The sequence below is a fragment of the Salmo trutta genome, unplaced genomic scaffold (assembly GCF_901001165.1).
Source record: "Salmo trutta unplaced genomic scaffold, fSalTru1.1, whole genome shotgun sequence".
In the NCBI taxonomy this organism is placed as follows: Eukaryota; Metazoa; Chordata; class Actinopteri; order Salmoniformes; family Salmonidae; genus Salmo; species Salmo trutta.
This window is the reverse complement of record NW_021822911.1, coordinates 13729680-13747984: the sequence shown is the minus strand read 5'-3', so window position 1 is coordinate 13747984 and position 18305 is coordinate 13729680. Positions and strand designations below refer to the sequence as shown.

The 18305-nt window shown below is 38.9% G+C and overlaps 1 protein-coding gene across 1 annotated transcript in view; it reads left to right on the top strand.

Moving 5' to 3' along the window:
- Positions 1 to 3284: 3284 nt before the first annotated feature.
- LOC115186493 (zinc finger protein 271-like) overlaps positions 3285 to 18305 on the top strand; it is a gene marked incomplete at its 3' end in the record, with an annotated part of 32200 nt that continues 17179 nt past the window's right edge. The window contains exons 1-2 of the mRNA XM_029746114.1: positions 3285 to 3309; positions 7162 to 8433. Coding sequence (XP_029601974.1) covers positions 3285 to 3309; positions 7162 to 8433 — 1297 coding nt within the window. The remainder of the gene's footprint in view (positions 3310 to 7161; positions 8434 to 18305) is intronic.

Genomic DNA, 18305 nt, shown 5'->3' with positions numbered 1-18305 from the left:
TGACCACCTGGTACACTGGCAGGGTCTGAATCAAACCCAATGTCCACCTTGCACACTGGCAGGGTCTGAATCAAACCCAATGTCCACCTGGTACACTGGCAGGGTCTGAATCAAACCCAATGTCCACCTGGTACACTGGCAGGGTCTGAATCAAACTCAATGTCCACCTGGTACACTGGCAGGGTCTGAATCAAACCCAATGTCCACCTGGTACACTGACAGGGTCTGAATCAACCCAATGTCCACCTGGTACACTGGCAGGGTCTGAATCAACCCAATGTTAAGGGGAGGGAAGATTGGTCAAGAGGGTGATGATTATTGTTGTTCTACTCCCTGATTGTTATGCAACAACACTGTTTACAAAAGCTTTGTTAAATCAGCACAACAGTTTTCAGCTGTGCTAACATAATTGCAAAAGGGTTTTCTAATAATCAATTAGCCTTTTAAAATGATAAACTTGGATTAGCTAACACAACGTGGCATTGGAACACAGGAGTGATGGTTGCTTATAATGGGCCTCTGTACGCCTTTGTATATATTCCATAAACAATCAGCTGTTTCCAGCTACAATAGTCATTTACAACATTAACAATGCCTACACTGTGTTTCAGATCAAGTTGATGTTATTTTAATGGACCAAAAAGTGTTTTTCTTTCAAAAACAAGAACATTTCTAAGTGACTCCAACCTTTTGAACGGTAGTGTTAATCATTTTAGAATAAGGCTGTAATGTAACAAAATGTGGAAAAAGTGAAGGGGTCTGAATACTTTCCGAATGCCCTGTGTTGTTACACCATGTAGGAGCAGTATAGACCTAGTCTGTTCATTATATACATCTACATGATGTATTGTTACACCATGTAGCAGCAGTATAGACCTAGTCTGTTCATTATATACATCTACATGATGTATTGTTACACCATGTAGGAGCAGTATAGACCTAGTCTGTTCATTATATACATCTACATGATGTATTGTTACACCATGTAGGAGCAGTATAGACCTAGTCTGTTCATTATATACATCTACATGATGTATTGTTACACCATGTAGGAGCAGTATAGACCTAGTCTGTTCATTATATACATCTACATGATGTATTGTTACACCATGTAGGAGCAGTACAGACCTAGTCTGTTCATTATATACATCTACATGATGTATTGTTACACCATGTAGGATCAGTATAGACCTAATCTGTTAATTATATACATCTACATGATGTATTGTTACACCATGTAGGAGCAGTATAGACCTAGTCTGTTCATTATATACATCTACATGATGTATTGTTACACCATGTAGGAGCAGTATAGACCTACAGTAGCTGGCTACTTATTTAGATTTAGTTTGACTGAATGAAACTGGCTTAAATGTGCTGTAGTAAACATTTTTTATTCGCACTAATCCATCAACACATTCAGGTCTTTGTATGTCTCAATATAATGGTTTTATTTAATTAAACCCATGTAAATAATCTTTGTCTGAAAATAAAATCTGATCCTCAACTGCGTTTCCCTCCAGTCAGCAGACGGCGATGTGCGTCTTTCAGGCGATGCTGCAGCGTGACGTATAATCTAGTGGACGGTTCTTCATAAACAGCTCGTCAACCACCTCGGTAGCTTGCTAGCCAACATAGCCGAAACATTCAAGCTATTTATACGCTTTCGGTCTATATTAGCTACTGTGTTTTAGACACACTTCTGTCGTATCTACTTGTTAACCTATTTAATTTAATATTACGTTATTGTTTATTAGTCAGCTATAGTAGCTGGCTGGTTAAGTTAGCATTAGCCTAGTCGCTAATGATAGCTAGCTAGCTAACATCCCCGAACATGAGCTCCCTAAACTACTCCCCTCCTGTTAAAGAAGAGGAGGTCTGCTGGACGGAGAAAGAAGCTCTGGGGCTGAACATTGTCGTGAAAGAGGAGAAGGAAGAAGAGGATGTTACAGTAAAACAAGAAGTAGAGGGTGAGGCTGTTACAGTGAAAGATGAAGAGAAAGACGTTTCAGTTAAACAAGAGGAGGATGCTGTTTTTGGAGTGAAGAAGGAAGGAGAGATTACTGTCACATTGAAAGATGAAGAGGAGGAGACAGGAGATCTGAGTAACAGCAGTAAGTACCGCCTTCAATTAGTTTTTAACTTTGGATATTCGGAGTTGGCTCGTCAATACCTCTTCAACGGAGGGTCCTGGGATGATGACTGATATGTCTAGAATCAGACGACGTAGAGAACAAGCTACCCCTTGTTTTCTCCGTTCCGTTTCCAAAAAGTGACTTAACATATATATTTGAGGAGGGTCTATCTGCTGACCGCAGACTGGGGGGCCACGGCATGTAGTGATTTTAATGTAGTGATGTTTTACTACACACCGTGACCCCCAATAGAGCCATGTGAGAGTTGGGTTGGCTACACCAAAGATTATGGATAAACTGACAAGATGTCTCTCCGTCCTAACTAGGGGAGTCGTTGTCCACAAAGCTGCACTGTGGGTTGTCTCGCTCCCACCTATCCTGTCTTTGGATTGGTGGATACATGTTATTATTGTAATCTATTGTTTATATTCTATGAGGGTTGTTGTCGTCAACCGCCTGTATTCAATGGAGAGAGATGCTAAGCTACTAGCATGAATATGCATAGCTATCTGGAGACAACTCCTATAGTGTTTTATCAAAGTTGTCGGTATGTCACGTGTCCACGTAACAACTTAATCATTATGAAACTTCTGTTAGATCAAGTAAACCTCACGGAGCAAATAAGCCATTCATTTTGTTGTTGACCAAATTCAACACTTTCCACATTGGGTTGATAATTGTTTCCACTTGGATACAACCTACTGTAACCTACTGGCATGATCTAGAGAGATACAACCTACTGTAGCCTACTGGCATGATCTATAGAGATACAACCTACTGTAGCCTACTGGCATGACCTAGAGAGTTACAACCTACTGTAACCTACTGGCATGACCTAGAGAGATACAACCTACTGTAACCTACTGGCATGACCTAGAGAGATACAACCTACTGTTACCTACTGGCATGACCTAGAGAGATACAACCTACTGTAGCCTACTGGCATGACCTAGAGAGTTACAACCTACTGTAGCCTACTGGTATGACCTAGAGAGATACAACCTACTGTAGCCTACTGGCATGACCTAGAGAGTTATGACCTAGAGAGATACAACCTACTGTAACCTACTGGCATGACCTAGAGAGATACAACCTACTGTAGTCTACTGGCATGACCTAGAGAGATACAATCTACTGTAGCGTACTAGCATGTTCTACAGAAATAAAACCACTGGTATGCAAGCATTTCTAAACTTTCTTCTGAATTTTATGGGGTATTGTGATGTCATTTTGAGGTGTTGTCTGAAGATTGATCATTAAAAAAAAATGTGACCAGAATAAGGCTGTAACGTAACAAAATGTGTAAAAAGGGAAGCGGTCTGAATGCACTATGTTCTGGGGCTGTCCCAAATAAAAATAAAAAATAGTATTTTATTTCTACCAATTGATTGGTTGAAATGTTATGACGTGTATTTGTTCATATAGACACACCCCGTGTGTTTAATAAAATCAACTGTATGTGCGGAACTTGAACTGAACTGATGCTTCAAGCGTTTGATTAAATAATTAACACACACAAATGACTTGAGGAAGCCAGAGATCAATATAACCAGAAGAAAATAACCAATTCCCCACCTGCTGCTGGCCTTCGTCAATTCTGAAGTTATGCTGCTGAAGTTTCCGGTAAAATCGGCAAACTTTTTCCATTTCCATTTGGAGTGCCAATTTATCTTACCATTTCTACCGAGGTACAACACCTGTTTGGCCCCACCCCTTCCTGGGTCGGTGAAGAGCGGTATTACATTGAAGGAATAAATCCGAGCCTCACGCTCATCACCTGTGGAAGGTGGGGCTTCCAGCGAGGCGTGGATTTAATAGTATGTTGTACCTAGTTTCCCTCCTTCAGGGAACAGTAGTTACAGTCATAACATTAAGCTTGTCATATGATGAACTTCAACTTAAATACTGGATCTTGCTGTCAGACAGTTTTTTGTATTCAGATCTCTGAAATGCTCTCTAACTACTTAACATTTAGTGTCTCCTTATATTACGCTGGGAAAACAGTTTTCATGGGCACAGAAATCCTAAATCATTTCAGAGTATGCAAAATCTAATGGTTTTAACTGAGTCACCTTAACTTTATTGACAACACCCAAATGGATTACTGTCATTAATGTGGTTCTTCAATAATTACACATAATACTGTAGCTGTTTAGTTACAGTCACGTGTTCAACTATCATCAGCTCATCTAGGAAATCATTTCCTGAATGACAGTCACATGACAAACATCACGACATGCAACAACAACCAAAGTGATTCTTCATTCATTACTCTGGTAAAGACAGTTATGCTGTGCTCCACATTTGATCCAACATCCATAACAAATTGGTGTTTATAATGTTTTTGTCTGCTTGATTTACAGTGGGGTCTCGTTAGTCTGTTTGGACACAGAGATACTTAGCTCATAATGTGTAGAGAACTGTTCCTTGATGGATAGGCTATTGTACAACACACAGAGCTATTTTCCTTTATTCAGGACATTTAGAATGACAACACATTACAGAGTAGCCTAGTGGGATTATTCACAAAATGATCTGGTGATCAGGTTATGAAATGTCATGACAAAGACATTTTAGTTTCCATGTTTCACCTGAAATATTAAATGATTTATAGTCCTAGGTCTATGTTATTGTTTGGTGAAGTTATGGGCCAATTTGTTAAACACTTAGTGTAAAAACCCTCATTGTCAGGCTGTTGGCAAAGCTAGCCAAAGAGCATTTTAGTGGTTGAAGTGTTTAAGTTTAAAGCAGTTGATTTGAGACAAAAACACAAACATATTAACCTGTTGGGGACCCTTTCGAGATAGGATCCCGTTAACGGGATTGCTTGACAAGTTAGCATGGCGCGAAATTCAAAACAGCAAAAATCTAATAATTTCAATTTCTAAAACATACGACTATTTTACACCATTTTAAAGATACAATTCTCCTTGATGTAACCACATTGTCCGATTTCAAAAAGGCTTTACAGCGAAAGCAAAACATTAGATTATGTTAGGAGAGTACATAGACAAAAAAAAAAATCACACAGCCATTTTCCAAGCAAGCATATATGTCAATAAAACCCAAAACACAGCTAAATGATGCACTAACCTTTGATGATCTTCATCAGATGACACTCTTAGGACATTATGTTACACAATACATGTATGTTTTGTTCGATAAAGTTAATATTTATATCCAAAAACAGCATTTTACATTGGCGTGTGAAGTTCAGAAAATGTCATAAAATGTTTTGCCTCCAGAACTCCCGGTGAATGAGCACACATATTACAGAGATACTCATCATAAACGTTGACAAAATACATAACAATTATTTTAAGAATTATAGATAGACTACTCCTGGATGCAAACGCTGTGTCAGATTTATAGATAGACTACTCCTGGATGCAAACGCTGTGTCAGATTTTAAAATAGCTTTTCGGCGAAAGCACAGTTTTCAATATTCTGAGTACATAGCTCAGCCATCACGGCTAGCTATTCAGACACCCGCCAAGTTCGAGGCAAACTAAACTCAGAATTAGTATTAGAAATATTGTATTACCTTTGCTGATCTTCGTCAGAACGCACTCCCAGGACTGCTACTTCCACAAGAAATGTTGTTTTTGTTCCAAATAATCCATATTTATGTCCAAATACCTCAGTTTTGTTTGTGCGTTAAGAGCACTATCCAAAGGAATAACACGCGAGCGCGGAACCAGAGACAAAAATTTTAAATGTTCCATTACCGTACTTAGAAGCATGTCAAACGCTGTTTAAAATCAATCTTTATGGTATTTTTCTCATAGAAAAGCGATAATATTCCAACCGGACAATAGCGTATTCATTTCAGAAGAAAAATAAGGAAAGGCGCGCTCACGTGACTGCGCATTTCCAAACCCTTTGTCCTCCACTCAGTAACTGAGCTCCTATATTCTGCCCGGTTACTGGATACGTATGAAACAACTTTCGGAGGGCTTTTGACAGCCAATGGAAGCCTTAGGAAGTGCAACGTGACCCCTAAGTATTTGTAGTTTCTCTAGGTATTCAAAAGTAGAACTACAGTTCTCAGACCTTACACTTCCTGGTTGAAATTTTCTCAGGTTTTTACCTGCCATATGAGTTCTGTTATACTCACAGACACCATTCAAACAGTTTTAGAAACTTCAGTGTTTTCTATCCAAATCTACTAATAATATGCATATTCTATTTCCTGGGCAAGAGTACTAACCAGTTTAAATTGGGTACGTTTTTCATCCGGCCGTGAAAATACTGCCCCCTAGCCCCAAGAGATTCAAGCGAGCCTTACAATTATAATCCAAAAGTAAAATGTGAAATGCACTCATAAGCTACCGGTAAATGGAGGCTATTTTTGCTGTCAGCCTATGAGAACTCCCCTGAGTTTTCCACCATGGTGGTGAATTAGTGAATAGACACAGAACTTAATGTGAGTTTCCTCCTGATCTTGCGCTGATAGTGAGCTGTAATATTCAGAATACATTGTGAAAAACTAAAATCTTCGCTCACCATTTTTGCTCCAGGCAGATATACTACATCCATAACTAGTGGTTTCCTCTTTAGCAGATATACTACATCCATAACTAGTGGTTTCCTCATTACCAGATATACTACATCTATAACTAGTGGTTTCCTCATTACCAGATATACTACATCCATGACTAGTGGTTTCCTCATTACCAGATATACTACATCCATAACTAGTGGTTTCCTCATTACCAGATATACTACATCCATAACTAGTGGTTTCCTCGTTACCAGATATACTACATCCATAACTAGTGGTTTCCTCGTTACCAGTTATACTACATCCATAACTAGTGGTTTCCTCGTTACCAGATATACTACATCCATAACTAGTGGTTTCCTCATTACCAGATATACTACATCCATAACTAGTGGTTTCCTCATTACTAGATATACTAGCAGGGAGGTGATTCTGCAACCAAAATTGTGTGCGCACTTTAACCATCTGACATTGTCGTTCACACAGGAGAGAGATGTGACTATCGTGGATCCTCTGGGGAGCCTCAACAACATCATGATGCTGACAAGTTAGAGAAGAGTCTCTCCACATCAGAACACCTCAAGAAACACCAGCAGAGACCCACAGGGAAGAAATCTCATTGCTGCTCTGACTGTGGGAAACGTTGCAAATATTCATCAGACCTTAAAATACACCAGCGAGTACACACAGGAGAGAAGCCTTATAGCTGTAATCAATGTGGGAAGAGTTTTACTCATTCAACCAACCTGATATCACACCAGAGAACACACACAGGAGAGAAACCTTATAGCTGTGATCAATGTGGGAAGAGTTTTACTCAGTCAAGCGCCCTGAAATCACACCGTAAACTACACACAGGAGAGAAACCTTTTAGCTGTGATCAATGTGGGAAGAGATTTGTTAAGTCTAGCAATCTGACAGTACACCAGAGAACACACAAAGGAGATAAACCTTTTAGTTGTAATCAATGTGTGAAAGGTTTTATTACGTCTAGAGATCTGACTGTACACCAGAGAACACACACAGGAGAGAAACCTTATAGCTGTGATCAATGTGGGAAGAGTTTTATTACATCTAGCCATCTGACTAGACACCAGCGAGTTCACACAGGAGAGAAGCCATTCCACTGTTCAGATTGTGGAAAAAGATTCTCAACTTCACAGATTTTGAAGATGCACCAGAAAACACACACAGGAGAGAAATCTTATAGCTGTGATCAATGTGGGAAGAGTTTTACTCAGTCAAGCTCCCTGATATCCCACTGTAAACTACACACAGGAGAGAAACCTTTTATCTGTGATCAATGTGGGAAGAGATTTATTAATTCTAGCAATCTGACAGTACACAAGAGAACACACACAGGAGAGAAACCTTTTAGTTGTAATCAATGTGGGAAAAGTTTTATTACATCTAGCTATCTGACTATACACCAGCGGAGACACACAGGAGAGAAACTTCACCACTGTTCAGATTGTGGAAAAAGCTTTTCAACATCACATACTTTGAAGATGCACCAGAAATCACACACAGGAGAGAAATCTTATAGCTGTGATCAATGTGGGAAGAGTTTTACTCAGTCAAGCTCCCTGAAATCCCACCATAAACTACACACAGGAGAGAAACCTTTTAGCTGTGATCAATGTGGGAAGAGATTTATTATGTCTGGCAGTCTGACAGTACACCAGAGAACACACACAGGAGAGAAACCTTATAGCTGTGATCAATGTGGGAAGAGTTTTACTACATCTAGCTATCTGACTATACACCAGCGGAGACACACAGGAGAGAAACCTTATAGCTGTGTTCAATGTGGGAAGAGATACTCTGATAAAAGTTATCTGATCAAACATCAGAAAATACATACATGAAGGAGTTGTTTCATGATATCAATGATATCTCACAATGTAGAATGTTTTAACATTGTAGTAGGAGTATATTAATGATGTCACAATGTAGAATGTTTTAACATTGTAGAAGGAGTATTTTAATGATGTCACAATGTAGAACCCTAAACGTTTGTCCCCTGTTCTATTGATTTCAGCATGATATGGATATTAGCCTCAGCGGGAAAATCCAGGCTCTGAAATGGAAGAGTTACTATTTATGAGATTTAACAAAAAGTGACTAACAAAAAAAGAGCTGGGTTACACTTACCACGTTGGTGACGCACTTGAATCAAAATGCATCTGGCTGTTTTCTACAACAGATTTTGACCTTGTCAGCTCAGGGATTCGATCCAGCAACCTTTCGGTTACTGTTAAATGAAGGTTTACATTTTTTTAAATACACATGGCTATAATCAATTTTATTAACAATCTGACATCACTCCAGTATTTCTTTGCAACGTTCAAGTGCTAATTGTCTTTATTCCACTACTGAAGAAGCAGGACTCAAATCACCTCATATTTCAAACATTCAGCCTGACAAAAGATACGTTTTATTATTTCATGCCTCACCCTTAAGTTAATTATTGCCAATACATATTAACAAAGGGGTGTACATTTGGTTTGATATTTAATATTTACAATTCATGAAACATTTAGTAATCATAATTATTTATGCAACCAATTGACCATTTTTGGGTACAATTATATTGACATTGTTATCCTGCTTTTAGAATATCAGGGATCGTTCTCAGATGTGCCAACCCAAATGTACAAGAGCATGACATTGGGGACTGGGCCCTGATCCAACAACATGCCTATCGAGATATTGCAGGAGTTTGCGCTTGAAATCAGACATGACTAATACAATTTGATTTGAGTTTCGTTTGGGCTTGTTCCAAGGGGACGAGAGTTCTAGAAGCTAGTGAGTTTTAGGAAGACGAGAGTTCTAGAACTAGTGAATTTTATGATTCTATAGAAAGAAAATGGAGAAAAAAATTACATGATTGTATATTATTATTTAGAAATACGTGTTTTTTCTTGTATTTAATTGTTGACAGCAAGTTGTTTTCTGTTGGTGGTGAGCAAACTTGTCCAACAAAAATATAGGATATATTTGTTGTCTTAAGGGGGAAGGTGTTACAGGCTTTGGTTTTTCCATTTATGTTTTGAGGTTGGACTTTAGCACGTCTAGCTCGTTAGCACGTCTAGCTCGTTAGCACGTCTAGCTCGTTAGCACGTCTAGCTCGTTAGCACGTCTAGCTCGTTAGCACGTCTAGCTCGTTAGCACGTCTAGCTCGTTAGCACGTAGGACGCACTGATTGGTGTCACCTCGTTAGTCAGTATGTGTTACACCTGTGCTGGCTTGTCCATCTCGTTAGTGGGAAGGTGTTTCACCTGAGCTGGTCCAGGTTCTATTTAAGAGTGTCTGGCCCAGTGCTCCAGTTGTCTTGATACATGTGGAGAGTCAACACCTTTAGTTGTTCCACCATTTTGGTTTACTTCCTGTCTTTAAGTTTGGTGTGGGGTTTTCTTTTTTTGCCTCTTCTTGGGCAGATATAGTGGGTCTCATGGTGGGTGTCTTTTAGGTCCCAGTTGTTGTTACTAGTCAACTTTCAGTGGACACTGTGAGAGCAAAACTGCAACATTGTTATAATACTTTTATTGCATCAAATGGTTGTTTTATGCAACAGAATAGAGGGTTCTTATAACTATTGTGTCTGTGTGTTCTACTGAGGATGGGCCTCTGGGAGAAAACACTGACAGGAGATTTACAATGTCTTTTGGGTGATAAAACCTAAAGAGACCGCATTCCAGAGCATGAGTTAATGTTTCTGTTCTATATGGTACCAGGGAGAGATGACCCCAGGGCCAGACCCTGGTCTCTACACAAAGAGTACTGTTTTAACAGCAGATACTGTCTGCTGAGAATTATAAGTATCTTTCATACAACTCTTAACCTTGTGACCCGTTCTATACATCTGTTGTTCGTCATGTAGGTTGAAAGGGCTATAAAAGACCTTTGTACTTTTGTTCCGTGGGTCCACCAGCCATCATTATTGTAGGGCACTCAATTGATTCACTTTATATGTGTACGTTGTATTGACCTGCTCCCTTATAAGTGAATAAAGATTTAGTTTAAGAATAACTCTGACTTGTGTGATAAGTTTGTCTCCTCAATTGATATTGAAGAAATTAACCACCACATTTGGCGATGGGGATGTGAATCTTCACTTGGTGACCGCTCCTGGTGACCTGGGTAAATGACCTGGCTCCTGATGACCTGGGTAAATGACCTGACGACCTGGGTAAATGACCTGGCTCCTGATGACCTGGGTAAATGACCTGGCTCCTGATGACCTGGGTAAATGACCTGGCTCCTGACGACCTGGGTAAATGACCTGACGACCTGGGTAAATGACCTGAATCCTGATGACCTGGGTAAATGACCTGACTCCTGATGACCTGGGTAAATGACCTGACTCCTGATGACCTGGGTAAATGACCTGACTCCTGATGACCTGGGTAAATGGTGCACGAGGGATCCCTCTAACTTGGGATCTGAGGGAGACCACCCTCCACACAGGAATACACACTAAGCCTACTGACTGGGCCCTGTTTACACCTCCAAGGTGCCCCCCCCCCCACACACACACACACACACACAGGAATACACACTCTGAGCCTGCACTTGCATGTTTTGCTCACCTCATTCTTTAAAAAAAAAACTAGGTTTGAGTTGTGGTATCCACTCAGATTAAAGGTGGGTTCATCTGCTCTGTTTCCGAAGTGTGTAAACAGGGCCCAGTCAGGAGGCTCTGAGTGTGTATTCCTGTGTGGAGGTGTAAACAGGGCCCAGTCAGTAGAATCTGAGGCTGAGTCAGCTATCTGTGTGAACTGGATGAAAACTAGAATCTGTGTTTACTAGTTAAGACCATTTATGATATAGTATAAGATAGTAAGGTGCACCTGTAATTGTTTTAAACCTGTAATTATTTTAAACCTGGATCCCATTTTAGAAGTATTGAAAGATGTAAATGTATGTGTTGCATTATTCTAGGAACTAACCATGAGATAGAAATGTGAAAATATTCCTGCAGGTTAAAATATTGTTGAAAAACAACTAATTGATTAGGTATGTTTGAGAATAGCATTGTGTGACTGATGAGAGTTGTGTGACTGTGATATGAGAGTTGTGTGACTGTGATATGAGAGTTGTGTGACTGTGATATGAGAGTTGTGACTGTGATATGAGAGTTGTGTGACTGTGATATGAGAGTTGTGTGACTGTGGTATGAGAGTTGTGACTGTGATATGAGAGTTGTGTGACTGTGATATGAGAGTTGTGTGACTGTGATATGAGAGTTGTGTGACTGTGATATGAGAGTTGAGTGACTGTGATATGAGAGTTGTGTGACTGTGGAAATGAGTCTTAATCTGTCGTCTGGATAGTAACATATAGAAAATTGCTTAATCAGATGATTGAAATGTGGATAATAAGTGGGTTGATATTTTAGAAAGCAGCGGAAGGTCTATTGTTCCTGGGAGGCTTGATTTTGCCGCGGTCTCTGGGAGAATATAGAACCGTTGAGGATCCCATGGTCATTGTCCGGGAAACAAAAGTTTATTTTTTGTTCTGCTGGGAGTATGTTTGGAGAGCTGCTTCGTAGCTGTGGAGAGTCCTTGAAAAAGCAAATGGAATGGTTGTCGTGACTACCTGAGAATTTCTCACGTTTTATATGGATTCTGTGAATATATGAAAATATGATGAATTGTATGTGTGTATAATGATTACTAGAGATTTGATAAAGTAATACTGGAAATATAATTAGATACAATTTAAACAACCCATATGTAGACGAACGTAGGTTTTGAGTTGGTATCTTTAATGGATCATTTGATAAAGATGAGGTTTAAGCATTATTAAACAGTCTACAAAGTCTGGCCAGTTGTCTCAGAAACTGATGGGGGTGTGTCCACTTTAGGGGAAGTTACCCTAACGATGTAACTATAAAATGCTTTTTGGACTTTCTCCGTCCGGGTACTATATTTGAAATAAAACTGCCCTTAAGGTCTGGGGGGGGGGAGGCTGCCCCTACAAGCGACTTCCCCTACAAACCAATGACTCCCTTTGAAAACGGGCAATGTGGCATCAGAAACATTGATTATAGTGTAAAAAATGTACTACAAAGTGTAGCTAAATAGAATAACTTTGGTCATACCCAGTCAGCACGTGACGTCAAAGGACGTTGAATTATGGGCGATATCAGGTCTGTCTGTTGTGACGCCATTTCGCCCTAAAATAGTCATCCCAAATTGGGCTGTCTATAACTATGTAAATGTCTCTCGGACAAGGTGACTTTTATCAATATACACTCTAAAAAGTAAAGGTTCCTGGAGTATCCTTTAGGGGTTCTTGAAATTGGAACTGTGGAGGAACCCCTAAAAGTTATTTGAAGAACCCCTTATCATGGTTCCTCAAAGAACCTTTTGGGGTTCATTTTTTAAACTCCCTGTCCACCCTCTTTCCATTATAAGAAATATTTTAATAATAATAATATTGACAATATTGACAATATTGATGTTTCAAATAATTCTTAGTTTATTTAGTGGCACCACAAATGTGAATTAATATTTACAAAACAATTTACCAAACAAAACGCATTAGAAAAAAAAAATTGCAAAATTTCTGCAGACATGTCAGACCATAATAAATAATACATTTACTTTGTACGGTGCTTTTCATGACATTTAAAATATATAAATAATGATGTACAATAAAAACAACATTAAAAATGAATCACAGGTAAACTAACAATATTGTAGACTTGATGCTAAATACAGATTTTTTTCAGCTTTAGTGTGTATATCATTATTAATTTTTTTTAACTCCCTGTCCACCCTCCCTGCATTATTAAAACGTATTTTAATAATAACAATATTGACAATATTGATTTAAATAATTCATTGTTTATTTAGTGGCACCACAAATGTGAATTAATATTTACAAAACAATTTACCAAACAAAACACATTACCAAATTGCAACATTTCTGCAGACATGTCAGACCATAATAAATAATACATTTACTTTGTATAGTGATTTTCATGACATTTAAAAACAAATAATAATAATGATGTACAATAAAAACAACATTAAAAATGAATCATAGGTAAACTAACAATATTGTAGACTTGATGCTAAATACAGATGTTTCAGCTTTAGTGTGTATATCGTATCCACTTAGTTATGTTAGGAAGTTCTCCATCTTTATGACCGGCCCTGGTAACTTCACCCCAACTTCTCTTATCCCCAGAACACAGTAACTTCACCCCAACTCGCTAAAGAAATGGATTTCCACCGATGTGCAGTAAAGGAGTGAAGAGCGGTGAAATCTGTGTCAACAAAAGTAAGAAAAGATTAATACACATACAATTAACAAAGAACATAAAAAATGTTCAGCTGTAGTTTTATATAAGCATGCACACCTATGTTAATGAAGAAACAGATGATTGGTGTATAGACATACCTTGTCATGGACATAAAGGCCATTCGGGTCCTCATTGAAGAGGTTGGGCAAGAGCAGAATCGCTGCTGTGGTCTCCAGTCCTAGTAAAGTAAAGCAATGATCTTACTACACTTGCTAATTTTATTACAAAATACATTAGAGAAAGGGAAGGAATAAGAGCAAATCCCTCTTCTGTATTGTCCTTCAGGGACTGTCAAAATAGCAGGATGATGTCCTCACCCCTGCCTCGCCTCTCTACCTCTGATAGTCCTTGAATTATCTTTTTGTCTATATCCATTCCATGGACTTTATTCATTTCTGAGAAGATCATTTGCACACATTTGTACGCTAATAGATTTCAGTTTGTATTGACTGCTATGTAGGTTAAATGTACACTTCAAATGCAGCTGTCCTACAACATATCTGTACCTTCTTCTTGATCCCAATTGCATTGTGTCCATATTCTGTCCTATAAGAATTTCAAAGGAAGAGAAAATGTGTCTAAGAATAGTCTTACAAGCATTAAAACATATATACATATATTAAATAAATATTGAAAGATAAATGGCATCGACATTCAATGTAAAATAGAAGAACATATTGGAGAAAGCAGTAGCCAATACAGTACTGCCATACAGTAACAGTACTGCCATAAAGGCCTAATATCACATTTCAAGATATCTTTGTACACAAATTGTTCAATATTTTATCAGGCTGACTTGAAAGATTATACTCAACATTTTGCTGCGTGGCAATACTGTGTTTGGATTCTGAAGGGCATTAATACAAAAGAGGTAGTCTAGACACTGTATTAATACCATTATGCATTTGAATCCCATCTACAGCTACCATCTAAGATATTAATTTCCCTCCACAAGGGGGCGGACATGTAAAGTTTCCAAAATGGGATAGTATTGTACATGTAACGTTTCCAAAATGGGATAGTATTGTCCATGTAACGTCTCCAAAATGGGATAGTATTGTCCATGTAACGTTTCCTAAATGGGATAGTATTGTACATGTAACGTTATGCCCCCTTGTGAGTTAATAGTATTGCATGCTGTAGCAGGCTATATAAAGAGGAAGACCTCCATTGACGATTCAGTTCGTTGTAACATCTCGTCTGGACAGGTCACCGTCCTTAGTTAGTTAGTTAGTTAACGAAGCTAACGTTAGCTAGTTCATTATCACAAAAGTGAGAACTGCTCTAGATTGGAAACTCACATTAATGAGTGTACAGCCATGTTGGGTTTATGGAAACGATATACAATATATGGGAATGAATATAGTTGAGGAGATAATCCAAACCTAGTTGTGCCTAGTTAGGACATAACATTAGCTAGCTAGCTAACGGTACTGTACTGTAGCTCATACAACGCCGACGGTCAAACCCGGCTTTCTAATATTTACGTTCATTAACTATAGTAACGTTATGGAAGATATTCACAGAAAACCATCATTGTCTTCGTTATTCATTATTAGCATGTTATATTATTATAATAAATTATTTCGAGACATATTCAGAGACAAACATCAACCAAACTTAACCTTTTTAACTGTTGTCGCATCCAAACTTGTCACCATCATTTTCAGTTGTAATTGCGAAGTTCCCGGAAGAAGTCCAGCAACAACGGAGGTTCCTCGATGAACCCACCTTCTAACAAGTTATTTGAAGAACCTTTTGGAGATGTTTTTCATTGACCAAGAACCCTACGGTTCTTAGGGGATCTGAGAACAACTCCAGTTGAACCCTTCATTTTTAGAGTGTAGTCGGCTCTATTTACTCTCAGATTCAAACATGATGATTAGCATCAACGATCAAGTCAGCTGCTGCTGCTCCAATACAGTATGAGGTGAGACGGTGAACTGATGTTGAACCGGGCAGTCAGCTGCTGCTGCTCCAATACAGTATGAGGTGAGACGGTGAACTGATGTTGAACGGGGCAGTCAGCTGCTGCTGCTCCAATACAGTATGAGGTGAGACGGTGAACTGATGTTGAACCGGGCAGTCAGCTGCTGCTCCAATACAGTATGAGGTGAGACGGTGAACTGATGTTGAACCGGGCAGTCAGCTGCTGCTGCTCCAATACAGTATGAGGTGAGACGGTGAACTGATGTTGAACTGGGCAGTCAGCTGCTGCTGCTCCAATACAGTATGAGGTGAGACGGTGAACTTATGTTGAACTGGGCAGTCAGCTGCTGCTGCTCCAATACAGTATGAGGTGAGACGGTGAACTGATGTTGAACTGGGCAGTCAGCTGCTGCTGCTCCAATACAGTATGAGGTGAGACGGTGAACTGATGTTGAACTGGGCAGTCAGCTGCTGCTGCTCCAATACAGTATGAGGTGAGACGGTTAACTGATGTTGAATTACACCTCTGTTGCTAGGCAGAACTTTAGTCACATGAGTTCTTCCTCACTTCACCTGACCTGACCTCGGTCTAAATTCCTCACTCCTCCCCACCTCACGGCTGTCCTGTTGACTTGTTCCAGACTGTGGCCCTTCTCCTCCCCACCTCACGGCTGTCCTGTTGACTTGTTCCAGACTGTGGCCCTTCTCCTCCCCACCTCACAGCTGTCCTGTTGACTTGTTCCAGACTGTGGCCCTTCTCCTTCCATAGGATCCCTGATGTCTAACAATAACACATTCTGACAGAATGTAAACGTTCTACATTCCCCTCAAACAGTGACATGAATAAGGATATTTCATATTTTCAAGTTCAGAACCCATTACCTGCTATGTAAAAGAGACAGAAGAATGCACAATGGTCAATGCAATCTGGGATCCTTGGGACATCCCTACCCTAAACCCTAACCTTAACCCCTACCTTAACCATTTTAAATGTCAACTTCAATGGGCTAGGGACGTCCCAAGGATGTATCTCTACCTGAAAATACATGATCTAAGTGATTGATAGTTGGTATTCAGCAGTCATAAAGCCTTATTTACTTTAATGAACTACTAAAATAGTGATTTTGTCAGACAGCATAGACAGCAGCTCTACACTTTATTGACTGACTGATCCATTCATCCTTCCATCCCTCCTCAGCCTTCCTCTCCTCTGAAGACCCAGTGAGGGTGGAGCTCAGTCAGAGAGCTGTTGAGGGACTGGTTAGGAAGAACACTTCTACAGCCAGAGAGGTGAGAGGTCACACATGGTTTAGATGGTAAATATTTATGTCCCCTTAGAGGTTCATCACGTCAGCAAAAGGGAATATGTTCCATCATCTATGTTTATTTACATTAGTGCAAATTGTCCACTAATATTGGTGTAATTTCTCACCTCTTTGTGGCTGTATGAAAGTTAATTTCCCCTCAGGCACACATTTGTTCTTTGTTATTACCCGAGCCACTGCCTGTTCAGCCTGCTATCATCCAGAAGGCGAGGTCAGTACAGGTGCATCAAAGCTGGGACCGAGAGACAGAAGCTGTTTTTCAATCTCAAGGCCATCAGACTGTTAAATAGCATCACTAACACAGAGAGGATGCTGTCTATGTATTACTCATCTCATATGTATATACTGTATTATATACTATTCTACTGTATCTGTCTATGTATTACTCATCTCATATGTATATACTGTATTCTATCCTATTCTACTGTATCTGTCTATGTATTACTCATCTCATATGTATATACTGTGTTCTATTCTACTGTATCTGTCTATGTATTACTCATCTCATATGTATATACTGTATTCTATACTATTCTACTGTATCTGTCTATGTATTACTCATCTCATATGTATATACTGTATTCTATACTATTCTACTGTATCTGTCTATGTATTACTCATCTCATATGTATATACTGTATTCTATACTATTCTACTGTATCTGTCTATGTATTACTATATCTCATATGTATATACTGTATTCTATACTATTCTACTGTATCTTAGTCTATGTATTACTCATCTCATATGTATATACTGTATTCTATTCTACTGTATCTTAGTCTATGTATTACTCATCTCATATGTATATACTGTATTCTATACTATTCTACTGTATCTGTCTATGTATTACTCATCTCATATGTATATACTGTATTCTACACTATTCTACTGTATCTGTCTATGTATTACTCATCTCATATGTATATACTGTATTCTATCCTATTCTACTGTATCTTAGTCTATGCATTACTCATCTCATATGTATATACTGTATTCTATACTATTGTACTGTATCTGTATTACTCATCTCATATGTATAAACTGTATTCTATACTATTGTACTGTATCTGTATTACTCATCTCATATGTATATA